Genomic DNA, 27,870 nt, shown 5'->3' on the forward strand with positions numbered 1-27,870 from the left:
CACGAGTAGAAGTTTGAGAGAACGAGAAATGCTGTGGAAACACTCGCCTGCGGCTCGTGTTTCCACAGCTTTTTGGAGTTCTTCTAAACTTTCACGAGTGTTTCTACTATACAATTAGATTATGAACTCGAGATTTCTATCGCGTGATAGTTGAACTATCACGCACAGAAATCGAGAGCGAATAATCTAATTGTTTTAGTATAAATCTACTATTCGTTCAATACTTTATCTAAATCCTCTTCACAGACACTTCGAAAACGCCAAGAAGCGGCCATCATTTTGTCAACAAGGGCACACTGCTACGCTACTCATTATCTATCACAGAATAGATGGTGGGTAGCGTAGCCAATCAGAGAACAGCATTCGTGATAGAACGTTAGTAGATTTATACTTAAACTCGATAGAAACACGGAGAACATGTTTTCTATTTCTTTAAGAAATACCGCGAGGAAAATAAGAAAAACAGCTTTACTTTGATCATCAAAATGTAAATTATTTTTGCTGGCGTCATCATTACGTCAACAGCTCGTGCTAGTTCTGTGTTTCCATCGCGTTAGAGAAACACGATTTTGAACCAATCAGCGCGCGTATTTTCTTAGGTTTGTTTTCTAATTCTATGCATGCACGTGGTTCTGTTCCTATAGTTATGGTGCTCCGCTTGGCGGCCCTTCTGGTCGCCGTTATTTTTTATGTCGTTATTGCCACTTGTTTTAATGTGGCTAAATATCATTTAGGCAAGGTTAAACTCGAGCAAATGCAGCCAGCTAGCGTACCCATCCAGCTAATATCATTCAGGCAAGTTAAATATGAGCTTATGCAGCCAGCGGTTTCCCCGTTTGGGAGTACATGACCTGTGGGGCGGCCTGTGGGTTTTGCAGGGGTTTATGGTTCATTGCATAATTGTTGTAACGTATTCTGCTGATTGTTGCGGATCAGTTGCACTGCTTTGCTCGCGAATCATTGCAGATTCTTGCACCCTCTCCTCCCTCCCGTTTTGTTCTTGGTCAGGGTAAGTATTCTTCAGGTTAGTAGTTTCCACTGGATTTCTTAGAGTCTAACGGTGCCGGTTAGCGGACACTCATTGGGTGGTTCCTGCTTTCCAGGGTTGCCATGGATACCTCCTAGCGGCTTATGGCTCTGGCACCCCGCTAACCTTTAAGGCACCAGCTCCCAAGCTCATCTATTTGTGATGAGTTTAATTGAAAATGGCACAGTATAATTTTCAGAAAACAGAGACATATAAACTCAGGCAAACTCGGATACTTATAGGAACCGCTAAAACGCGATCGACTGACGAGGAACATGCACCAAAGTTTAAAAGTTTACTATCTGCACTGGTAAAGAGGTTGCACCATAATAAAGATTTGGTAGTACCTACAGTAGCTTATATTATTATCCACGCTCCCAGTCTGCATGTACATAGGTAAAAAGCCTGGAGGTAAACCGCAAACAAAAATGAATTATTTACATGGAACATTTTCAGTGGAAACAGTCAACTCAGCATAGAATGTTCAACATCTGTTCCAACTTTAAGTTCTTGGTAGTTCTTGTATTAGGAAGGGTTTTTTTCAAGCCTCTGGGCTTGAGAAACATGCAAACGCCGAGCGAGGCTGAACCATAAAAACTTGTCAAGGACTGAAAGCAACAAACACAGACGCAGTAAGAGGTTGCTAATAAGCGCCTTGTGGAAAATAAGTATATTGCTTGGTCCTTGGGAAAATTGCTTAGTCTCGGGGAAACTAAAAAGTTTGCATGGAAAAAGTCCTTTTAAGAAGGCCCCGTTTTCTTGATGGACTCCTTACAGGTCAGCAGATTAAGAATTGTAGGCTTATGGAAGCGAGAAGGCACTTTTTCTGTTAACAGAATACTTTCTGGTGATTTTACACTACAAACGAATTAATAAAATAAGGTTAATGCATCAAAAAGCAAATAGCCCAGGGCTTACGGCCGCAATTTTACGATATACTCCTCTTGAGTAGTACAACATTCACTATGATAACCTTCGCGATACAACACTTTGTTAAGCTTGTGTCAAGAGAATCTCGCCGAACCTGCCGAATAAAGCTGGACCTCGGTGACCCTATTGTTAGAAGATTCGGATAGATTTCTACAATTTATTGCTCCATTTTCTCGTAAGATTTAGATTTATCGAACAGTCAAGACAGTGTCTTACACATATTCACACACCTCTGACGAAGTTCTTCAAAAATACTCAGCCACGCAGTTAGAAATGTGATGAAAACCTCTCTCTCGTGTTTCAAAAATTACTTTTCCTCACTAATTACTATTGGTCATATGTTAGTATTGGAACGAAAGAGTACACTTAAATTACTCTTTAAAATCTCCTGAATGGTCTATGTTGGAGGGGGAAGAGTTCAGGATTAAAGCCGAAAAAAAAACTGTTAGATTACATTAAGTTACACCTGTTATTATATAAATTCCAGTTTACTAAAAGATAACTTATTTAAGAAGCTACGTTAAGACAATACAATCCAAATGTCAACAGACAAAAAAAAAACTGATTCTGTTGCGTTTAGATAGTAAAAGATGCGTGGCAACCTTATCATAAAAGCCAGATCCATCAGTTTTGGTCATCTGTCAAGTCTAATGGATGTTCCTATTCGTTCTTTACTACATCTCTCTTCCTTGGCAAGTAACAGAACGCGACAAATATTAAAATCCAAATAAAGTTCCGCTTCTTTGCTTCAAAGAAGCAATGTGCTCAGATTCCTCCCGAGCATTTAAAATAATTATACAACTGCTATTCAGTTCTGTCCTTCTGAAATCGTGCTTCTCTCTCAATTTTTGCACAATCTTGACATGTTCCTCGACACTTCTTGCTTTTGAACGTGACTGGTTCCCAGGCCCTATGCTGGGCGCTAATCGCTGACGGTCTTTGACTGACTCTGTCCCAGCACTGTGATGTCACTATGCACAACATTCCCATTGCGTGGCTGTCCTTGTTACATCGACTCGTCTTGTCTCATCTGAACAGGCGAGAAAAGCGCTTGGATGCTTTCCAAACAGCATCTTGATTTGGAGAACTAAAAACGAACAATACACAGTGAGATTTGTACAGATTTTTTGACGACAAAATTACTCATTTTCGTGTGAGATTCTTGGCCTCAGTTAGAACCTTTTTCACTTTATCGTTGAAAAGCTACTACGCTACACAATAAGCCTCTTCCAAGTTATCTTCTGCCTGTTTAAAAACTAGTCTTCGTGCAAAACCTTGAAATGGGTTTCATTTGCATGAAAATGAACCCGTAGGCGGAACACATTTCCATTTGACCGGTGTCGCACGAAGACTCGTTTCAGCACAGAGGCAAAAGGTAACTCGGAAATGGCCCATTGGTTTGAAAAACTCGCGCCACCTTTTTTTTTTTATCCAATCAGAAGTAAAACCAAAACCAATCTTGCCACGGTTGTACACGTTTTGCCGCGCTTGGGGCCAGATTTATCTATTTATTTCGAGTTTTGATTGGTTCATTGCATTGTCTGTCTGCTTTGTGATTGGCAAGATGAATACTTTGGTTTTGGTTCACGACACCCAATTGAAAGCTGCTCTTTACCTGATCCACAATAAAAGGCTACTCACCCTATCAAAGCGTTATGAAACTCTTGAAGTTGTTGAGGAGTAGCTATCACACTGCCAGGGACAGATTGGGTTTGAATATTCTGGAGTGAAACTTGCACCCACTTGGACGTCTCCTGTGTGTTACATGAATAAAGATATATATTATACCGCTGACTAGCCTAAATTGAAACAGTCAAGGATCGGTTAAGCCCATAATTTACGCTTTAAGGTTTGGGATTTTAAGCTAACACGATTTTGCGCGGGGGAAAAAGATTTCCACCAGGGGTGCGCGCATACGAAGAGTGATTAAGGTAACATAGCTACTACAGGACAGCTAACAGTCGGGGAACGAAAACTAGATGAGAATGAATTTGGTTGAGCCAACGGGTTTCCACGTCACCGAAGTTGCTAAGCAACGTGGCGTAAGTGACCGTGCTTTGTTTTAATTGGATGATAAGAAAGAAAAGGCACTAGCTTGCCTGATTGGTAACCGCAATATACAAAGAAAGCGAATTAAACATGCAAAAAACATTCACAGAAAACTGGCGCTGGATGCTGTGAAGTTGGTTTTAAAACAAATATACCAACACAATGGGGCACTCTCAAGACGACACTCTAAAGTTAAAAAGAAGTCTTACCTCTCGACAGAATGTAAGGAATTCCCACAGAACTTCAGCTACATCCAACACCATGTAAGATGGCAGGGCACCAGCGCACGCCTGAATCAGACCTGGAAATACACATATCAAAATGACACTGACGAACTGCTAACAACAGCGAAATGACAAAACGCCAAACAGCCTTTACCTGTGATAATGTTTTGGCCGTGAACAGCAAGAATCTTCTGCACTAAGGTAAGCCTCTCTTGAAAATCATTCTGCGACTAAAAAGGCAAAGCAAAGATGAATGACAGGGCATCTCCTATCAGCATTTAAAGGTGAAAGAATCAAAGGCCAGCTTACACTTCTGGGGACTGGGGAAGACTACAACTTTGTTAAAATGAAGACAAGGCCGACATTGTTAGCTCACTCCAACCGGCCCAATAATCGTTCCGTCCGTGGGGAAAACGTGATTCGTAGATAACCAGAACGAATTTGGGCTCCAACGCCAGGGCTAGTTAGTCCCAACACCGCCGGTTGCTTTCCCCTTCCCTTTACGTCACTCGCTCAGACACATTACCCGACGGTTTTCGCGTCACCCAGATGCGTTTCGTTGCGTTTTAATTGGTTCATGGGGTAGCCTGTGTCCTCTGTGACTGGCCAAAGCGATCATTTTGGTATCGGTTTGGGACACACAATTTAAAACCTCTCTGTCTAATATCATGGGAAATATTTGCTTTCGAAACCATCGGCAAAGACAGAAGTGCATAACACGACCACTGAACCAAACAACAAGGAAATATTCCAGACCATGATCAAGACTATTCAAGAGAGGGTTAAGCTACGGAAACATGTCCATTACTGCATACCAGTTTCACCTTCTCTGAAGCACAGTTAATAAGACTTTTAAGAAACTTCATCACGGACAAGTTGGCGTCTCTGTGTTCGAGAGTACTGGCAACTACAGCACAGTGGATAGCAGGGACAGCAACTTCACACTTGAGAAATGCCAAAGGACATTTCTGAAGGCATCTAAGTAGAAACAAACGCAAAATACACGAAGATTAAAAGCTAGAATTATACGCTTAAGGAGCTCAGTCACAGTATTTTGAGTTACTTTGGCCACATACAAAATTACCTTTAAACCGAAGGAAACCTGAAAGTAGGAGATTACTAAGATAGAAAAACACCAAAAGGGATAATAATAAACAATAAAGGAACAAGGATTATCATGGATAGAGAAAATTGACACGGATTACAAACGACGAACTTGAAAAATTTAGGCCAACTTTTCAAAATGCGCAAGCCGCGACGTAGCTCCTTCAACAGCTGGAATTCGTTGGGATTATAAGGTCTGTATAATGGTGGCCGCAACTAAGATAGGTATTAGCTTTAGTCTAACGTGCAAAAATTAAGGTACAGTAAGCTTGAACTATCAGAGGAAATTTTGTTGCGTCCTGCAGTCTTTCTCGTTGCGAGGCCGGCTAGCTGGACTTCTGTGTGATTTTCTTTCATATATATCTTTCATATAGACATGTGATTCCGATTGCCCGGATGATAACGACAACAGAGTCGCGCAAAGAACACTGGTTTGAGGTGGTCCTTTAAACCGATTAGAAACCATTACATATTAAAGACTGGGTTTATCAAGGCGCTTCGTGCATTTTAATACGTACACACAAAAACAGACAAACGACTTTTTGCCTTACCTGCCACATAACCTAAATAAATCATCTATAGTGTCAGGATGTTCAATCATTCCTTTTTCTCGACTCAAAAGTTGAAATGCCGGCCCACAGAAAGCCTGAAATATCGCAGACAAACGTATGTTTAGATGAAATTTAAATCTATTTCGAATTTGCCAACACCTCCACGCACTGTAAGAAAACCACAACAATATGGACACAAAACAAACAACATAAAACTCCATCTTAAGAGATGCTTTATTATTATCGGTGTACTGTTTCCGTCCGGAATGTTCTGTTACATATGAAGATAACCGTAGTTCGGCAAATGCTATAGAATGCTAGGCGGCCATTATCGGTGATCCCGCACAAAAGGCAGTAACTGCATAAGAAAAGAGCTCAGGTTTCCAAGAGAGAGATTGCATTGGTTGGGAACACCGAACTCATGTCAAGACAAGAACTACCGAACGTACACTCACGAACACGGTGACAGATGTTACGTCAGCATGACTTAATCAGATTACGTCATGTTACTTAGCAACATCACTGAAAGCTCCACGACTTAGACAATTCTACATGGCGGGAGTTCAACTAACTCTTGCTAATTGCACTCTCTCAAGTTCCTCTGACCTGAATAAAGAGAGTCATCTTCAGAAACATACCATTGTCATGCCAATAAGTCCGGGAACACATCCAGATTCGTCACCATACTCATCAACTAATATACTGCCCAGGTACAGGAAGCACGAGTGGGGATTGGTACCGTATACACCCACCATCTGGTTAAAAACAAAAGTTAATTACAGTTACCATCTAACTCTTCCTTGGAAGATGAGAAATACTTGATACGAATTTGAGATAAACTCGGCAACTATTTCACTTTACCTGTGATACCAAAGGCGAGAGTAAGTTTATGGCTGATTTGCCGAGGCAGCGAATTGCAAATCTAATACACCTGAAAACATATGAAAACCAAAGAGCAAATATAACAGTGAGAGACGTATAACAAAAATAATTTATTTCGTAACAAATGACTGCAGGCCAGATTGTTCAAAGAGGGGATATCCTAACCAGTAGACTATACTGAGGGAACTTCAATAACCAATCCATGTTATGTGTGGGGTAATTCTTGACTCGGCCACTGTAAGTGGTGATTTAATCTTTGAGCAAACTGGGCAAGACCAAATAAAAGGCCCAAAAACAATTACAACGCCAATGATAAACACAATAACAACAACAACATACAGCATTAACAAAAACAAATATCAACAAGTTCTAAGCGAGTAAAAAGGTTCTTTCGTTAATTACCTGCAACATCTCTCAATGATCTTAAGGTCAGCCCGATATTTGTCACAGATACTAGACAGTATTGGCCACACCTACAACAACAACAACAACAACAAAAGTAGAACTGACTTAACTCAGTGAAACCAGCTACAGCGTTTCATTCCACCTTGATTTATAGAATCCAGAATTCCTTACCTCCTCCACAACTACCAGAGCTGGATGTACCTTTCCATTGTCTACTTTGGGATTAATATATCTGCAACAGAGCGAAAATTTAATTGATTCCCTAGTTGTTGGCTTTGTATATTCATGATTAGTAACTCGTATAAAGCCGCAGAGTCACGCGTGCTCACCTAAATGTAGCTGCTAGTCTGTCTAGCCAAAGGGTAGGGTCTGGATACGAGTTCACAGGTGCTGATAGAATCTTGTAAACAAAAAAATTAAAATTAAAACACAAGAATGCTGTCAACAAAGTGTCGTAAAGAATTTGCTAGTCCAAGTTTGTCTAAGTAAACGGAGGTCTGTATTAGCGTACTCAGTCCCAGTACCCCACTCGACTCCAAGTGATTACGCAGTTCTACCGTGTTTTTCAAATGGTTTTGGTTTCAACATCATTGGACCAAAACATCTGATTACATAGGGTTATCGATAGAAGCGAGTTTTGTGAATAGTTACGGCAGACTAACCTGTTTAAGAGACGTTATGTGAATCCTACATATAGAATGTAAGCCTTCGGAAAGTTTGTCATTGTGAATTCCTTCCAGAACCTTACACACCCCTGTAACGAAACAGAAAACAAAGTAGCAAAATTAATCTCTAGGATATGGCCACTGAGCGCATCGTCACCTGACATTATCAATCTTTAATTACAGTTAAAGCCGCAGCAAAAAGCTGGGCTTGTATCTTCTAGTTAAGATCAAACAGCTCACCTTTGAGGAGTCCAATATAAGAATCATGAGAGATAGATAGTGAATCAGCTGCAATCACCACCTACGATAAAGTGAAGGTCAAGATCCATTGAGACTAACTTAAGCAGAAGCTGGAAAGTAGAAAATTAACTCCAACTAATTTGGAGCGCTTGAAATATCAACCCAAATATTTCCTTCCGAGTCCTAGCTCGAGAAAGGAAGGGGGGGGGGGGGGGGGCACGACAAGGTAATGAAAAATTCTTTGACCTCAGTGGGATTTCATTTGAACCCAAAAATCACGTGTTTGCTGTCTTAAGACCGTGGTACACGAAGTTTCTGTCTTTCTTGTGTTACTTAAGATCTCATCCTTGGAATCTTTTTTGAAAAGTCTGAGAATTTCACAAGTTTGATCTTTCAACAAGCAAGCTACCATGAATCCCAAAAGTTGGTAACTACACGTTAATACAAAGAACTGAAGTTCACGGATCAGTTAAAGGCAGTTTTTTTTTTTACCTGAGCTAATACGTCAAAATACTTTGTCATCTGTGTAAAGCATGACAAGCAAAGGCTTTCTATGGCTGAGGCTGAAACTGACGACAGTTTAGGATCTTGAATACTAGACAGCAAATATTGTAGGACAGGATCTGTGAAAGAAAAATATAGCATAAAAGAAAATGTTTCGATTCTTTAGTATTTTTTGGACCACGATTGTTATTGAAACAGATAATTAATATTGAACCAAGCCTGCAAATAATTTTTGTCTATAGGCAGGTCATTTGTCAGGACAAGGACCAGTTTTGACCTGACAAAAAGCCAGTCTGGTCGGACAAAAAAAATTGTTTGTCGTTAGAAATTAAAAAGAGACATTTGAGACATTTGGGTATTTTAGTGTGGACTCTTCGCCAAAATATTGGTTGTAAATTCGAAAAGCTTATAAGTCAACTGAGTGTAAAATCGCTACTAGCACCAGCGAGGGGACCTTTACATTACTTCTGGTATTATTTTACCTGTTGAAAATTGACAAATTTACAAACGTTTATACCCCTAGTCACACAAGCGTTTCCAACATAACAAGTTTCCCAACACGTCTAAGGAAAACGGGAAAAGCGAGGAAACAATCCCCCGCGTGAACATTCAGAGACTTGAAAATTGGCTGAAATGAATTCTTCGACTTTTTCTGAAAGCAAGTTTCCTCTGGATGTTTTTGGGGTCAATTGAATAAAAAATTTGCGTAATTATTTAAAATGTGGAATTGGAGGTGGTCGTGACTATAAAGCGTGACTAATCTGTACATTCACGCTTTTCACAAAAACATTTCTGTGGTACGGAAACTATATTTCAACCACACTGACAGACGTAAAAAAAAACTATAAGAGTTAAAAATTAAACTGATTTTTGATCATACGGACTAGAAACGTATTTAGTCACGTTTTAGAGGTTTTAAAGTTTTTGAAAGCGATTGCATTCAGATAAACGAAACGTGAGTATCTGGGCCTTGTATTCAATTTCCACACTATTATAATCGGGTCAATGTATTACGACTGAAAATTAATTCCACAACACTTGGTAGCAACAAACAACGAGTAATTACATAAGACCTCAGTTTTTCGTAGTTTTTCAGATGAACGTAATTCAGACTAAATGGGACTTCACGATCTTTCACAACGCCACCGCAAAATGCGTAAATTAACTTGCAGGGATAGTGGCGCTGATGTGATGTGTTTACAATTCGACATAACATTTGAGACGGCGCGTGATAAAGTTCTCAGAATTGGAATAAAACAAAACCGATAACAAAGATTTTTGTGTAGTATTGTGTGGCAGTATAACAAAATAACTTGTCCCATATTCGGCCACAAATTTCCAGTTAAAATATTTTTCATTTTAGCAGAAATGCCCGGTCAGAGTGTCCGACCAGGCTAAGCTTTAACCTGTCAAAACCTCAAATTTACCGGACAATTGTCCTATGACCGACTGTTATTTGCAGACTTGTTGAACTATAGGGTGCTGTTAGGTCATCTTTGAGAACAAGTAATATCCTTAGCTTGCCAGTACAGAGATTAAATGGTTATAAATACTAGTTAGAGAAGAACAGAGAGACACCAAAATGACTTTTCCACGAGTTCCCTAAAACTAGAGTGGGGCAAAAAAAATTAACACACCGTTATGTGAAATTAAGAGCCAAAAACAAATCAAACCACACCATGTATAGGGCACACGTACCAAGATAGTCTGGATGCTTTTCTATCCACTCTGCTAGTTCACCCACAACTTTAATGTTGGTATGTCTAACAGCAACATGGCAGCTTGATGGTAAGTTTAAAACCACTGGCAGGACATGGCCAACTATTTCAAAATCCCTACAGGAAACGATGACAATAAGATGCAAAAGGCGTAGTAATTGTGAGAGGTTGAGTATCAGTTAGATGATGGAACAACTCTACGGTACAGATAACAGGAATTCTGCGTTGGAAATCGAGTAGATTTAGTAATGATCGCTATCTACAAAAAAGTCGAGGAGGGAAACTAACCCTCCATCCCAAAGCCCAAAATGTCAATTAAAAATAAATTGTTGTAAATGATTGCAATGCATGACAGTTTACGACTTATTCTTCTCCTACTTTATGCACTGATGAAGTGCTGTTGTTCAAACTGTTAGCCTGCAAACAGGATCACCTTTGAGTCCCACGCGCGAGCGGCAAAGTGCGAGTATCCGGCGGGAGGAGTCTGGTGCGGGAGAAGCGTGTGCTCCTTCAAACGAGAGCCTGTTCGCAGGCTATCAAAATGTGAGCCTCGCATGCTCGCTATAACGGTTACAGTAAAGACACTCTATCCATGAACACCTGACTTTGCACACGTTGTTTTGGTCAAAAAAGACTGAAGGCTATTCAGATAATGTACAAGATTAGTATCTTAACAGTGTAGAAACGCTAAATACTCTTGTGAATACGAAGAGCCCTCATTCCATAGACACTAACGCAATGTAAACAAATGTCAAATGTTCAGGACCCCAGTGCCCTAACTGTAATTTAGCTTTATCAACTTCAAGTTGACGAATTGCCTAGTTCGCCTACGGCTTGGTTCGTCTCTGAAAGCAGTGAGTTATGACGACATGATCTCGTTATTATCAGTTAAAAAAAACCCTGATAACCGTACGAGCAGCAATTCATGAATGAAGCAAGTCCATTTGAATCATCTTACAGTGGTACATTCCTAGCAACTGTTGACATCACAAACAAAATGGCCTCTGATGCTTCCCAAGGTATTGTGTTTCCTTGCTGAACAATGCTGTTGTACATCTAGGAAAAGAAAATCGAACCTGTCAACAACTTTTCATCGAAAATTTTAGATATTTCCAGGTGGTAAAAATTCTAGAATTTATGTTCGATGATGAAACTGAATAAACAAAATAAAAATTTAAAATCTTCAAAGTACACTATGCAGGTTTACCATTTCGTACCTTGCACTTGATGTTCTCTTACACGTATGTCTGCCACACAAGAACGACTTATTTACTAATACTACAGTAACAGCAATTTTATTCTCCAATCACACAATCGGAGTGATTACTGTTCACTATACAAATTATTACCGAAAAAAAAACATTATCTTTTGGCAAGGAAACAGAAAATGGTCCTGTTCTTGAGAAATGTCTTGTCCATTTTGTAAGCTTTTAAGTTAACGAGACACAATTTCGAGTCTTCTCTTTTGCTGTCCGCTTCTTTCTAATAGATGTGTTATTTTTGTCTCGTTGTTTCGAGGTTAGTAATGCAGAACACACACATGTATATAATGATCACATAACACACTATTTTGGACCCGCTTTCTCCTAGTTTTCTTACCTGGCTGAAACAATTTCCTGATCCTACAATAAACACACAATCCTTGATAAGATCTGCTACCCTGAGACGAAACTCCCCAAATTCATCACTGTCATCTGGGATTCCTTGCTACAAAATGAAACACACTGTTGTTCAACTCACCAGGTGGGTAAAGTTTTAAAACACTTCCATGCAGAAAGACTATTTGACAAGCCAAAAAACAGGAAAGCTATATATATATACACAAAATGAACTGAAATGAGGTCAGTTACAAAACAGACTGACGGCCAATATTCTCTTAGCATGGTTTCAAGCACGCTTGGTTAAGGGACCGTTCATTTTTTATCAGTTAGGGGGGGGGGCTGGTGGGATTTGGGGGGGGCCATGCGAAAAAAAAATGGCTTTCGAGGGGGGGCCATCCCAAAAAAATAAGGGAAAAAGGGGGGGTCACGTGAAATATTTTAGTAAAACTTTAAAATGGCATAATGTTTGAATATCAAAAAAATTGCTATAGAATAAGCATAGAAGGCAGGATACAAATTTATTACAAACTTTCCTTCTGCTTTAAAAAAACGTTTGGCGACAAAAAGCATTTGTAGCTACTGAAAAGAAGTATTTAACACTGTTATTTTCGAACGCAACTTTCACTGGCACTCATCTTCATCTTCGCTGTCGTTGAGTTCTTCGTCGCGGCTTGTACTGCTGTGGGAGTCTCTTTCACTGATGCTGCAAGAAGCAGCAATGCTTTCCGTCAGAGTGTACTCTTCAGGGTACATGAAGGTGTAAACATAATCTCTGACTTCCTGCTCAAGGTTGGTGGTGATTCTGCTTCTTGCAGCATTGGTGAAATAATTCCCTTCCAAGAGCTGTGCGATGTATGGCCCATCTCTTCTAAATAACGACGTGGCAACATCCTCAACTTTAATACACTCTTCCGGGACGGCCGTTCTAGGAGGGTACACAAGGCATTGTGGAAGATCATTTCCTAGCGGGTTTCCAACACAGATTCCATAAACTCGTTGGACGTTGTTTTCAGTCCGCTTCCTCTTTCTTTCATTTGACTTTCTGCGGTTTTCTTTTTTCCTTCTCCTTTTGTTGATGTGCTGTTTGAGTATGCCCTTGAATACGCTGTTATAATTGCTCTTATTTTCTAGTGCTTCCATGTCCTGCGTGACCTTCGTCAACTTAGCTTCTATACATTTGATCTGTTTTACATTAAAACTGTCGGCATTCATCAATTCAGATGAGGGAGATGCCAATGAGAGGCCAAATGCCACACGCTCAGGGCGAGCCACAACTAGGAGATCCGAAATTGACTTCTCTTTCTTTTGATTTGTTTTTCAAACAACAGCTCTCTGTAGTATAGGGATTGTAAATATTGTCTTCACAGTGAGCACAAAACGTGAAGTAGGGGGATAATAGAGAAATATTAAAAAAGTTGAAATCTAAATATTGTTTGTTCAATTTTTTTTTTTGGGGGGGGGGTCATCCCAAAAAATGACCGCTATAAGGGGGGGGCACGTGAAAAAATTGGTAAGCTGAGGGGGGGGGGGTCATGCGATTTTTAAATGGTGCTTCCCAAATCCCACCAGCCCCCCCTCCCTCATAAAAAATGAACGGTCCCTAATAAGACATTTTTGATCGGACTTCATGATTGAAAAAGACCTGTGAAAACTCCATCTAAGCCAATAGGAAAATATTGGACTTGTAACAGAACAATCTGACTGATCGAGTTTAGTTATTAACCCTTATGTAGGTAATAAAATTCTCTTATATACAGTGGCAGAGTAGTAAGTAAATTTAACATAGCTTTAACACAGGAGGGTACGTACAGCATCAGTTTCTAGTCGGCAGTGGACACAAAGTGCTTCAAACAGGCTTTCAAAATACGGTCTGAAAAGGGCTGTCTTGGCTTCGTCTTCACCCTTGAATAAAGCCTCCGACAGGCGATACCAAAAGTTGAATGTAACCTCTGCAACCTGACATGAATACAAATACGTAAGAACACAATCTAAGAATGCTACAAAGCCTGACTCAAGTTGTTTGCATGCAAGATTTCCTGCATTGCCTTGACGATTATTCAGAGTTTTGAGGGAACTGAGGAGTCTGATTGCACAATTCATGTTGCATCTGATTCGCCTACTTAAAGCCCTCACAGGCAGCTATCAACCTTTGATTCTGGGGTCTCTGTTAGTCTGTACATAGCAGATAACTACAAACTAAGCAGCATGACTGACTGTTTAAGGGTGCTGGATTTGAAATCTGGAGGTAAATAAAGTTAAAAAAAACTGAGCAAAAAATAAAGTTAAAAAACTAAGAAGGTTACAGTAAATCATACCTCATACTGATAGTGTTTCACACAAGCCAGTATAATACTGAGTGTTCTTAAGTCCCCAAGATCCTACAAAAAAGGTAAACAAAGCAGCATAATTCAGTGTAAAGACTTTTATCACTGAACTTGGGTAATGCATTGATCTCTTACCCTTCCAGGAGACTCAACAATAACAGGTAAAAATGACTCTCCCATTTCAGTGAAAACTCTGCACAAGTTAAGAGCTCTGTAAAAGGAAATAAAGGAAATATCAAGCTTAATCTTGATAAAATAATATTTACACCAAAATATTACCAATTGGGTAAAGCAAACAACAAGTTGTAATGACAGGAAGTTGTTGTGATATCCAGAATAATCAAATCAAAGGTTAACTGGAAAGGCATCCACAGTCCAGTGGCAATCAATACCTCGATCAATCTGCGATTGACATCTTGATTGACACTCAATCAACACGTGATCAACATCTCCATTGACACTCGATCAACAGCTGGTCGATAGTTGGCTGAGCGTCGACCAACTCATATCACTATGCATCAATCGAAAATTAGTTAACTCTGCACTGACTGTTGGCCGTGATGTTGATGGAATGTTGATTGAGTGTCAACTGAGCTGTCGATGGAGTGTTGACTGAGTATCAACTGAGTGTCGATCAAGGTTCAATCGGGGTTATCAATCAAGGGTATCAATCGACACTTGACCATGGATGTCTTAAGTACACATGATCCAGTTAAATTACATGTACATTCAGAGTTCTCAACATAAAAGAGAATTACACATTGCCTTACTGAGCCATTTACCTGTCAAAGTCCTCACTTTGTACAGCTTTCTCATAAGCAGTTGGTAGCTCCATGACAAATTTAAAGAGTCCTTCAGCTAACTGCCGCTGTTTGTCAAGGTTCTAGATAAAAAGACAGAAATTGTGACACAAACAAACAAACAAACAAACAAACAAATAGGTTCCAGTTCATTAGTATGAAGGAATTATTAGTACAACAATGGTTTTAGTAAACACCCTGTAAGAAAGTGCCTGAACTTAGGTTCTGTTTCTTTAACTCTTCTTCAGCATCATTAACTACATGTATCACCTCATGAAAATCTCACGCTTATGCAATCATGTATTGGTAAATGGAATGAGAGTTTGGGAGATGAGGAAACACTTCCCTGTGGCCGTAACTAAGTTAAACTAGTCTGCTCTAACTTGGAACATTATAAAATAATCTATTTTTATGGTCAAGTAAGTTCCAAGGACATGGTGCACATACACAACTTGCATATGTTGTGGTTCAAACCTTGTATTTTCACTTATTTTAACCATAACTGATTGATAGACCTCAGTTTGAGAGCTCAGAAAACTGGATACAATGAAGTGATCAATTTAGTAAAGTTAATTTATTGTCTGTGAAATTAAAACTGAGAAAAGGCCAACCACAACACCACGTAACTTCACTTCATCAACTGAAAGAGGAAATTAAACCATATTGATTTAAAATAAAAAACTCAACACCCACCTCAGATGTATAAAGTGAGTTGCAAACAAAGTCTGCAGCTACTTCATGTAACATATCACTGGAATCTGCCTCATGCTGAAAAGAAGGGACAAAGGCACAGATTATCATGAGTAGCTGAAGTACATGTCTATGCTAGGATTTATATTTGAAATTCTCCAGAGACCAATGTCTGGCATATGGCACAAACAGACACTACAAAATGTCCTGAGCATGTCAGTGTCTCTGTTCATCAACGGAGCTATGGATTGAAAAACTCTAATTTAAAAAATGTATTATTAAATTATTAAAACATTTAGTCACAATTCGAGGGTTTTAATCAAAGCTAGAAACTGGTAAATTGATCAGCTGTGAGAATGATTTCTCCTTCCTGGTTTGACCATTGGGCAGAACATTTTTCTTATTAAGAAGTTCAGTTCAATTTAAAGTTTTGCGTGCTTGTGAAAACCTGTTCCCTTCCTGCTGTAAACGTTAATGAAACCCCTAATGATGACCATTACTGAACTCACCAGTGTGCTGAATGTTGACTTGAGCAGATCACTCTGTACAAATTCAGCTGGTGGAAATGCGCTTAGCGTCACCCAACTACCAGCACAACGAAACATCTGGAAAACAATCATTGTGGAAGTTTTAAAATGTGCAAAAATAATTGATGGTTCTGTCACCTACGTGTAATATGAATGAACTGAAATGGTTAACTTCGTTTTAATTTCAAATCAGATGTCTGGGAAAAACTTGCTCCGTCAGTTCTCTTATAAAGCCCATTATCAAAACTATTATTATCTGATTTGAAATTAAGACAAAGAAGTTTATAACCATTTCAGTTCATTCATATCACACGTAGGTGGCAGAACCATCAATTAGTTTTGGCTTACATATTGCTCATATAATGATCCACTCTGTAAGATACTGAACACTCTGACAAAATTGTTGAGAGCTTCCTTAATCAATTACTTTGCAGGCCACTTTCTCTGCTAGTCAACAAAGTAAATGAAAAAGTTACAAAATTGTTGCTTGCCTGACAAGCTTAAAAGGTTTGAAAATCTACATTTACATGTAATAGCCAACTGGAAGAAGTGCAACTCTACTCTAGCACAATGCAAATCTAATATTTTAAAATTAAAATAATTGCTTTTTCACGGCTAGAGACATAAATTGGGTTAAGATATGGAACATAACAAAATTAATGATAGAAACTTTACCCACCCTGACTTTCACATTTGAATCATTCGGAAACTGGCTCACACATGCTGTCTGTAGTAAGCACAATGCTACTGTTAGTATTAAAAACAAATGCATATTCACTGACATTTATATTTCAGAATATTTACTATTATTAATGCTTTTTAAATATAATTTTCAGGTCTTCATAACAAACGTGCTAGACCAGGGAAGTTTGAGATTGGTGCAGTACTTGTAGAGAATGATTTACATGGCAAAACTCTGCCACACACAACTCTTGTGATGTGCACCGCTCATGTCATGCAAGAAGCACATACAGTACTGTACAATGTTCACATGATGGAATAACACCCGAGGCTACATATATCATGATAGCATTTTAAAACTTTTTCAAACCTCTAAAATGTTCTGTGTCATACAAAATGGTCACAAGCAGGTTGTAGGTGTGACTAACAAGAAATAACTTGTGTCACACTTGCCGTAAGGTTGTCACATGTGGCAAAGTTGTATTGTCCAAATTGCACGAGAGATACAGTTGGAACCCCTAATTCAAACTCGGCTATTTTGAATTCCCCATTATTTCAAACTCAAAACCACTTCCCTTGGATTTGCCCTTCACTCATTTACTATCAGTTATTCCAAAATCCCACTATTTCACACCACTTTTTGTTTCCTCTGAGAGTTGGAAACAGCAACATTCAACTGTACTTATTGCATTAACAATTCCCATGTTTTTTAATCATTGCACCAAAATTCTACACTCTGCTACACTCAATGAACACAAGAATACTTACAAGGAGACTGAGAACTGTAGCAGCTGAGGCACGGAGTTCATGTATAACTTCCTCTCTCCTATTTGCTCCTACTCTAAGGTGGTGACTTCCAACCTACATGTATCAAGACATCACAACATCAATATGTCAGCATCAGTTTGTTATACATGTATATATATATTAGCAACACATTTCTTAAGGGTGCATGGAGGGACCCAGGCAAGGAAGCAATTCTAATTCATGCAGTGGGTCTCAAATAAATAATAATCTTGTCCATGAGCTCATACATGAAAATAAACACGAGATCTAATGAAAAATGTGTCACCTAGCAAGTACAAAGTTAATGGTCTAAAGAAAAGTGATTACTCCTACCATGCAAATGAAAAAGCTAGGACTATGACCACAGGGGGTCAACAGTCATGAGGAGGTGCAAAGGCCTTCTTTTTAAGTTTGAAATTTGGGAGCTAAGGACTTGTTTGGGTTAGAAATTTTGCAGTGACCTTTTTTGGGTAGACGATTTTGGGTTACGTAGCAGCTCTGGCAAGGTCTCACCCTTTGAGAGAATACAACAAACAACAGAAACAGTTGCCCCTTGCTCCAAGAGAACAATAGCTGCTACACTATGACAACATAAAGAATATCACTTCTGAGATTTTGGTAAGGACTTTTTTGGGCTCTCTCTGACTTTTTTGTCAAAAAATTACATCAGTTACTCATGTGACTCCTTCATATATTTTTTTTCTCCTCTCTTTCAAAGAATGACTGCAGTCTGCCTAAAGTTTGAGACAGATCATGGTGAATAAACTGACTGTAGATGCAAACCCCTGTCTGGAACTCTCTTGATGGCTTGTTCTTGAATCGTTTTAATGCAGAGGAAAAGGGACATTTTCCTGTTCAACAATTTTATATCAGATTTTAAATAATGCCTTTTTGGCCCCTAATTTCCTATTAAAACTAAACCACAAGGTAATATAACATAACATTAAACCAATCAACTAGAGTCAGAGTTTTACCTCCTCAGGAAGAACTGTTAAAATCTCAAGTAGCACAGGTAGTCTCTCTACTGTTGTGCCAAATCTAAAATAACCAATTGAAAAGAATACATAAGGTGAAAGGTAAAGTCTGTATACAAGCCAAGTGGCCCATCAGGCTGGTGCTTATCTCAGTTTGAGCAGCATGAAGCAACTAGGAGTAATTTCACTAGGTTTCTTAGTTTCATACGTTTCATGGTTTCATGGTTTCAAGGTTTCAGGGGTTTCAGGATTTTCAAGGTTTCAGGGGTATCAGGGGTATCAGGGTATCAGGGTATCAGGGTATCAGGGTATCAGGGTATCAGGGTATCAGGGTATCAGGGTATCAGGGTATCAGGGTATCAGGGTATCAGGGTATCAGGGTATCAGGGTATCAGGGTATCAGGGTATCAGGGTATCAGGGTATCAGGGTATCAGGGTATCAGGGTATCAGGGTATCAGGGTATCAGGGTATCAGGGGTATCAGGGGTATCAGAGGTATCAGGGGTAAAGTCTGTATATAAACCAAGTGGCCCATCAGGCTGGTGCTTATCTCAGTTTGAACAGCGTGAAGCAACTAGGAGTAATTTTACTGGGTTTTTTTGTTTCATACGTTTCATGGTTTCATAGTTTCAAGAGTTCATGGGTTTCAGGGGTTTCAGCTGTTTCAGGATTTTCAGGATTTTCAGGGTTTTCAGGGGTATCGGGGTATGAGGGGTATCAGGGGTATCAGGGGAATCAGGGTATCAGGGGTATCAGGGGTATCAGGGGTATCAGTGGAATCTGGGAATCAGGGTATCAGGGTTATCAGGGGTATCAGGGGTACCCATGGAATCCGGGAATCAGGGTATCAGGGGTGTTAGGGGTATCAGGGGTATCAGGGGTATCAGGGATATCAGGGTATCAGGGGTATCAGGGGTATCAAGGAATCAGGCAATCAGGGGTATCAGGGTATCAGGGTATCAGGGTATCAGGGTTATCAGGGTTATCAGGGTTATCAGGGTATCAGGGGTATCAAGGTATCAGGGTATCAGGGGTATCAGGGGTATCAGTGGAATCTGGGAATCAAGGTATCAGGGGTATCAGGGGTATCAGGGGTACCCGTGGAATCCGGGAATCAGGGTATCAGGGATGTTAGGGGTGTCAGGGGTATCAGGGATATCAGGAGTATCAGGGTATCAAGGAATCAGGCAATCAGGGTTATCAGGGTATCAGGGGTATCAGGGGTATCAGGGATATCAGGGTATCAGGGGTATCAGGAGTATCAGGGTATCAAGGAATCAGGCAATCAGGGTTATCAGGGTATCAGGGGTATCAAGGTATCAGGGTTATCAGGGTATCAGGGGTATCAGGGGTATCAGGGGTATCAGGGGTATCAGGGGTATCAGGGGAATCATGGTGTCAGGGTATCGAGGGTATCAGGGGTATTAGGGTATCAGTGGTATCGGGGTATCGCGGTATTGGGGTATCAGGGGTATCAGGGGTGTCCGGGTATATCAGGGGTATCAGGGGTTCAGATTTTCAGGGTTTGAGGGGTTTCAGGGATTTCATGGGTACAGGGGTTTTTCTGGGTTTCAGGGGTTTCAGGATTAAGTTTCAAGGTTTCAAGGGGTTTCGGGGTTTCAGGGTTTCAGGGATTTCAGAATTTCAGAGGTTGAACAGGATTATTTTCCAAGGTTTCAGGGGTTTCAGGGTTTCAGGGTTTCAGGGGTTTCAGGGGTTTCAGGGGTTTCAGGGTTTCAGGGTTTCAGGGTTTCAGGGTTTCAGGGTTTCAGGAGTTTCAGGGGTTTCAGGGTTTCAGGGGTTTCAGGGGTTTCAGGATTTCAGGGGTTTCAGGGGTTTCAGGGGTTTCAGGGTTTCAGGGTTTCAGGGTTTCAGGGTTTCAGGGTTTCAGGAGTTTCAGGGGTTTCAGGAGTTTCAGGGGTTTCAGGGGTTTCAGGGTTTCAGGGGTCTCAGGGTTTCAGGGGTTTCAGGGGTTTCAGGAGTTTCAGGGGTTTCAGGGGTTTCAGGGGTTTCAGGGGTTTCAGGAGTTTCAGGGGTTTCAGGGTTTCAGGGTTTCAGGGTTTCAGGGTTTCAGGAGTTTCAGGGGTTTCAGGGTTTCAGGGGTTTCAGGGTTTCAGGGTTTCAGGGGTTTCAGGGGTCTCAGGGGTTTCAGGGGTTTCAGGGGTTTCAGGGTTTCAGGGTTTCAGGAGTTTCAGGGGTTTCAGGGTTTCAGGGGTTTCAGGGGTTTCAGGATTTCAGGGGTTTCAGGGGTTTCAGGGGTTTCAGGGTTTCAGGGTTTCAGGAGTTTCAGGGTTTCAGGAGTTTCAGGGGTTTCAGGAGTTTCAGGGGTTTCAGGGGTTTCAGGGTTTCAGGGGTCTCAGGGTTTCAGGGGTTTCAGGGGTTTCAGGAGTTTCAGGGGTTTCAGGGGTTTCAGGGGTTTCAGGGGTTTCAGGAGTTTCAGGGGTTTCAGGGTTTCAGGGTTTCAGGGTTTCAGGGTTTCAGGAGTTTCAGGGGTTTCAGGGTTTCAGGGGTTTCAGGGGTTTCAGGATTTCAGGGGTTTCAGGGGTTTCAGGGTTTCAGGGTTTCAGGGTTTCAGGGTTTCAGGAGTTTCAGGGGTTTCAGGAGTTTCAGGGGTTTCAGGGGTTTCAGGGTTTCAGGGGTTTCAGGGTTTCAGGGGTTTCAGGGGTTTCAGGGTTTCAGGGGTATCAGGGTTTCAGGGTTTCAGGGTTTCAGGGTTTCAGGGTTTCAGGGTTTCAGGGTTTCAGGGGTATCAGGGGTATCAGGGTTTCAGGGGTTTCAGGGGTTTCAGGGGTCTCAGGGTTTCAGGGTTTCAGGGTTTCAGGAGTTTCAGGGGTTTCAGGGTTTCAGGGGTTTCAGGGTTTCAGGGTTTCAGGGGTTTCAGGGGTCTCAGGGGTTTCAGGGGTTTCAGGGGTTTCAGGGTTTCAGGGTTTCAGGGTTTCAGGGTTTCAGGGTTTCAGGGTTTCAGGGTTTCAGGGTTTCAGGGTTTCAGGGTTTCAGGAGTTTCAGGGGTTTCAGGGTTTCAGGGGTTTCAGGGGTTTCAGGATTTCAGGGGTTTCAGGGGTTTCAGGGGTTTCAGGGTTTCAGGGTTTCAGGGTTTCAGGGTTTCAGGAGTTTCAGGGGTTTCAGGAGTTTCAGGGGTTTCAGGGGTTTCAGGGTTTCAGGGGTCTCAGGGTTTCAGGGGTTTCAGGGGTTTCAGGAGTTTCAGGGGTTTCAGGGGTTTCAGGGGTTTCAGGGGTTTCAGGGGTTTCAGGGTTTCAGGGTTTCAGGGTTTCAGGGTTTCAGGGGTTTCAGGGTTTCAGGGTTTCAGGGGTTTCAGGGGTTTCAGGGGTTTTAGGGGTTTCAGGGGTCTCAGTGGTCTCAGGGGTCTCAGTGGTCTCAGGGGTCTCAGGGGTCTCAGGGGTCTCAGGGGTCTCAGGGGTCTCAGGGTTTTCAGGGGTTTCAGGGGTCTCAGGGGTTTCAGGGTTTCAGTGGTCTCAGGGGTTTCAGGGGTCTCAGGGGTTTCAGGGGTTTCAGGGGTCTCAGGGGTTTCAGGGGTCTCAGGGGTTTCAGGGGTTTCAGGGGTTTCAGGGGTCTCAGGGGTCTCAGGGGTCTCAGGGGTTTCAGGGGTTTCATAGGTTTGTTTTAGTTTCATAGGTTTTTTGATGGTTTCGTAGGTTTCCTGGTTTCATAAGTTTCCCGGTTTCTTAGGTTTCAAGGTTTTATAGGTTTTATTGTTTCAATGGTTTCATAGTGGATAGGTTTCCTAGTTTCCTTAGTTTAATAGGTTTGATGGTTTCGTAGGTTTCTTAGTTTCATACATGTAGATTTCATACTTTCATGATTTCCTAGGTTTCATAGTTTCACAGGTTTCATGGTTTCTGGGCTTAGGGTTCGGGGTGCGGGTTTTCTCCATCTCTCCCTAGTGGGTATGGTAGTCCAATGCAGGGTTACCACCTCCTCCCTCCCCCCCCCCCCCCTGCCATGTACCAGCATTACCCATTACACTCCTGGCTGGTGAGAGGTATTGCGAGAGTAATCAAAAGTGTCATGACCATGAATCATTTAGTTTATATATGTTATGTTCTGTACATGTACATAAAATACTGACAATACCTCTGAGAGAGATCATTGACAACCTCCTTCCATTGCGGCATTTGAACAGCAAGATCAGCAAGAGTCAGACACAACTGTTGAGAAGAAAGTGCTTGCTATTCAGAACTTTTACTTTTTGATTCACTTACTGTATTTATACCATGCCATAGAAAATACAGCCAATCAGAATACAGGAAAGCTGTTGTATATTCTACAGCATTACACCTAACCTTCCCATCATGCGCCGCGCGCATGGTGCATTGATTGTGTTGGCCACTGTATTTTCTATGCCTTGGTATAAAATAGCTATGCAATGTTCTTCGTAGTAGGTGAGTGTGTACACCAAGCAAATACAAGTGAGTTGGGAAGAAAGGTCTACTTCCAGCTATTGTAACAGGAACTGGGAGTTCAATGCTACACAGGTAGATCCCCTAATTTCAAACAGATTTAATGTTCAAAGTTAAAGGCAATGAAAAACCACAACTAGGAGATTACTATCTAAGAAAGAGGTGCAAATGTTGCTTACCTGAGTAACAATTGCATGAGAGACACCATGAAGAGTAAAGAGATGATCCAGAAGTGAAACTTTTAAGGACTGCAAGAATAATCAGTCATAAAATATTTCATAAACGAGAGTTGATTACACCTAACACCTACATAATTTATACTGTGTACTATAAAGAAATTCCAGTGTGAGCGAGAAGAACCCCTGTTAGCTCAGCAGGTAAGTATTTAGCAGTCAGTGTATATGTTATGGTTCAAGTTTATCCTTGGTACATACTAGTTATACAACATTTTTGAGTGGTATACCATAGAATACGCCACGAGTGACTTGAATATTCTAGATATACACACGACCTTTAAGGCGAGTGCATTTATCAAGATAATACAAGTGTCAAGTGGGATAGCATGAGAGAGTGTTGCATAACTATTTTATACCATGCCATAGAAAATACAGTGGCCGACACAGTCAGTGGGATGTAGGCGTGGTGCATGATGAGAAGGTTCCAGGGTGTAATACCATTAATATACAATGGCTTTCCTGTATTCTTATTGGCTGTATTTTTTATGGCATGGTATAAAATTTGATATTTTCCTTTGTCTGGTGAAAACTAATACATGTATATGTATAATGCATATGACACAAAGGAAAATATCAAATTGTACCAAGGGGAATATTGAATTACAACATAATTATAAAAAGTACTTCTCTTATGCCTACTTAAGAGAAAAGCATTACTGTACCAATTTCATTTTAAAACAAATAATTAACACTGATGTAATAACCTGTACAGATCATTGTATCCAATTAAAGTTAAATATTCATTTGATTAAAATGGAAATACCAAAACCCAGCATATACTCAATAAGTTGAAAAACTACTGACCAGCATGCAAAATACAATCAAGACTCTGTATGTTCATTGGGTTGATTTAAATTATAACAATTCTTGTCACACGTTCTGAAATTTAAAGCTGCAATGAATATACATGAAGCCATGTGACAATGCAGAGCTCACTTTGCTGAATAACACTGTGAGATACGGTCAAAAGCTTTTGCATTGTATTATTGCTTTAAATTTCAGACCCTGTGTCAGACAAGAATTGTTATTACTTAGTTTGCAAAGAAAATACTTCCAATTATTTCTGACTAATTTTCTTGTTTCTCTCATTGCTCTCCTATATCCCAGCTTCTCTCATTGTATCGAATAGATGTATGGGCTATTGACCAAGTGTGAGGTCAAGATGGCTGGATATTGCCCAAGTTCTTTTTTTGCGTGTTTATGACTGAGGTATGGAGTCGAGGTCCATAAACTCGCAAAAAAAGAACGAGGCCAATATCCAGCCATCTTGACTAAACAAGCTTGGTCAATAAAGGATTTGTTACATGACTTTCGTGGAAATTTTTATTGCGGGACACGGCAGGTAGTCCTGAGTGGGCAAGATAGCTCCATCTTGCCTGCTCGGGTAGCCAATCACAGCGCAGGATTTGATTCATCTTGGCCGCTCACAGAGCTAGCCATATAATAAAGCTGCTTAACCCATTGACTCCCGTGCCACCCGTAACTGCCCGTGATGAGCCTTGGCCTTTGTTCCACTTCTGACGTCATCAGCTTTGACCAAAATTGGCATCATCTATACTCAACTTCTGCAGGAGAAAAAGATCTTTCCAATGATACCCAGATCAGAGTGATCAGCTCAATGGAGCCTGAAATATGCACGGAAATGCTCAGAAATTTGAGTGAAAAACTCGGAACAAAATTTCCTGCCACTACACGTGGCTACTGCAGGGTAAAAATTGCCTGTCACAATGATGCTTTCTCAGACTTTTTTAAACTGGAAGCAAGCCCAGTAGAAGGTCAATCACTGCATCAAAAAGATAAGAAAAGGAGAAAAAGGAAAGGTGAAAAAAAAAATGAAAAAAAATGAAAAGCCCAAAGACTTAGGTCACTTTCTCTAAATTTTGATTTCTGCGCATGCCCGAGCAAACATGTCGTAAAAAGTGATGCTAGTGGAAAGAAAAGCATGCTGTCATGTTGCAAATGCCTTTTTGGGTAGATTGGAGCTAATTTGGCCCATATTCAGCCTGAAAATCTCCAAAATGTCCAAAAAATGCATTTTTGGCAAAACATTCTGGGAGTCAATGGGTTAATGTTTTTGTTGTTGTTGTTGTTGCTCTCTTAGTATTATATATCTGTGCTGATAAATAATCACTACTTAGCTCTAAAAAATAATAGTATTGACTAATATTCCTTTAATCTCAAAATGGTTATGTATGGTAGACATTTTGATAATGTACACTATGTCTTACCTGGTACTGTGCAGGTTGCAGTTCATGAAAGTAGTATTGAACCTATGTATAAGCATAAAAAATTGATATATCGCTGACATTGTCACTAAATCTACAAGAATATTAAAATATGCCTGTCTGAACTATGATAATTCATCAGTTTTTGTCACTTTCTGCTCTTTTACTGGCAGATGCACAATGGTCTTCATTGATGGTTACTACACCAGTTGTAGTTACCTAATCAACTCTAAATCTTTTAGCACCTAATAAGAATTAATTGTTAATGATAGAATCCTGATTGTCATAGGCAACCCTTTTCATGGGTGAAGTTTGCAGGGGGTTTTTCAACACTAAGCACATGGCACATTGACCTCAAGAGAATACACATTGCATTGGCTGCTTTCAATATCTCAACAAACATGTTTGGTTTTTACAGAACATAATCTGTAAGTTAAATAATATTATAGTCGTATAAGTTACAATCCTTTCCAGGTGTACTCACTAATCTGCTGTATTCCTAAGTGAAATCCAAATAAAAATGATATGTGCAGGGGGAGGGGGGAGGGGGGCGTCAAATGAGTTACTGCTGTTGTTAAGACCTCACATATAATTAATGAAAATAAAATGAATGTTGACCACTGCTAAAAAGTTTTTGGAGTATTACATACCTTTGTGCGCATAGTCTGCGCAGCAAAATAACTTGTTTCTACATTGATGTTTAGTCTCAAAAGCTGGTCAGCTATTTCCCAGGCATAAACCTAAAGAGATAAAGAAATCATGTGGAAAACTACTGCATGTACAGCAATTACTGTAGTGCCACCATAGTCATGCAGAATATTGCACCTGCGATGGAGCAATCTGATTGGTTGATTTTGGTTACCAGCCTCATGAGCTAACTTAATTGTGTATGAAACTATTAGGTATAATGGCAAGATACAAGTATATGGCGGTCAAAAGTAAGAAATAGTTGTTTAGTTAATACTGTCTAGGCTCAGATAAACTGCAAGGAGTCAAATTAACACTGCATCCGTTGGGACAAGTTTGAAATAAACCTTGTGTGAGGGGTGAAGAAGGGGGAGGAGAGGAGTGGAGGGAGAGCATTTAATCAAGAGAGTTTTGTATGCTTACTGACCACATTAAATCATGCAACATTTTGTGGAGAATTGTTACTTTATCTAGATAGAAAGATAGATAGATAATCTTAAACGGTTAAAAATTTGTCAGCTAAAACTACTAATAACTAATAGTAAAAAATAATTAAATAAAAAAAAAGCTGCTTTCCATGAATGACATGCCTTATATATAGTTATATCTCTTTTAAGTAGGCGTTTTAACTGCCTCAGGGACTCTGCTTCCCTTAAGTCACAAGGGAGACTGTTCCAAAGAATGGCGCCACTCTAGCTAAAGCTGTTTTCATAATAGTTTGTGTGTGGCAATGGAACATTAAGTTTATTCTCAGAGTCCCTTAGATTATATGCGGTTTCTCACCTCTTGAATTTAGCTAACCCATACAAAGACTTATAAACATCGTAGATCTTTCTTAAAACAATACATTCATGCATATGAAAATGATCAACTTGAAAGAAAAAGCTCTCAAGAATAGACACACAAATTGAAATGGGATGACTAACAACAAAGTTACATGAGTATGGATGCCATCCAGGTGTGCATACAGCTGTACAACTGCCACTGGAAACTGGCAGCATTGCCTACTCTTTATATTTCTTTCTTTCAAGATATTTCACAGTAAGTCTCCTGTTACGCTTGACAACTACGAGTTCTACGTGTTTCCTAGCTTACCAAGCATACTTCACTTGAGAAATATGAAAAAAAGTTATTGGGGGCTAGATTTTGTTACTGGCTTGAAGTGAGGGAGATTCGCATGTAATACACGCATTATTCGAGATTTTTCATCACTAAACTTCATTGAATTACATGTACCTTCGACTCATACAGAATAACTATTAACTTTAGAATTAGGAATAAAAGAAAAATGCCAAGGCAGTTAAGTCTTGAAAAAAGTCCATCTGGAAACTACCCACTGTATTTCAACATTCAGTCCGTCGCGTCCCTTCTTGTAAACCTAAGAAGAGTAAGGTTGCGATACATACCGAACGCTGAAGTTCTTGAAGCCACTGTGAAGCCTTCTCTTTTCCACCTGGATCGGAGTCATTGTACAAGGCGCTAATTACAGCCCTGACTTGATCTACTGATGGTCGATTCATGGTGGTCAAGTCGAATACAACTTCTAAACTCACGAGTTCCTGCCTCACGTCGCCGCCATTTTCGAGAGTTCCGTGCATTCGAAAGAGACTAGGGACTAGTGT

At 40.3% G+C, this 27,870-nt stretch overlaps 1 protein-coding gene across 2 annotated transcripts; it reads right to left on the minus strand.

Moving 5' to 3' along the window:
- Nucleotides 1-1,303: 1,303 nt before the first annotated feature.
- LOC145478762 (transportin-3-like) lies at nt 1,304-27,835 on the minus strand. 2 transcript variants are annotated; one of them, XM_081456885.1, is made up of 31 exons: nt 27,655-27,835; nt 26,212-26,301; nt 25,565-25,606; nt 23,280-23,348; nt 22,775-22,848; nt 18,683-18,746; nt 17,691-17,783; nt 16,921-16,968; nt 16,224-16,319; nt 15,718-15,792; nt 15,007-15,107; nt 14,360-14,435; nt 14,216-14,278; nt 13,710-13,856; nt 11,899-12,006; nt 11,258-11,355; nt 10,280-10,416; nt 8,570-8,700; nt 8,078-8,138; nt 7,835-7,926; nt 7,502-7,572; nt 7,344-7,404; nt 7,170-7,240; nt 6,747-6,816; nt 6,524-6,640; nt 5,886-5,980; nt 5,055-5,208; nt 4,385-4,460; nt 4,216-4,307; nt 3,599-3,711; nt 1,304-3,044 (listed from the first exon to the last, which is right to left on the minus strand). In XM_081456885.1, the coding sequence occupies exons 1-31, from the start codon at nt 27,766-27,768 to the stop codon at nt 2,984-2,986; spliced, it is 2,760 nt and encodes a 919-aa protein (XP_081313011.1). In that variant the 5' UTR covers nt 27,769-27,835; the 3' UTR covers nt 1,304-2,983. The 2 variants fall into 2 exon arrangements, with proteins under 2 accessions (XP_081313011.1, XP_081313010.1); XM_081456884.1 differs by having other exon boundaries at nt 5,046-5,208.
- Nucleotides 27,836-27,870: the final 35 nt, after the last annotated feature.

The sequence above is a fragment of the Orbicella franksi genome, chromosome 2 (genome assembly GCF_964199315.1).
Source record: "Orbicella franksi chromosome 2, jaOrbFran1.1, whole genome shotgun sequence".
In the NCBI taxonomy this organism is placed as follows: domain Eukaryota; kingdom Metazoa; phylum Cnidaria; class Anthozoa; order Scleractinia; family Merulinidae; genus Orbicella; species Orbicella franksi.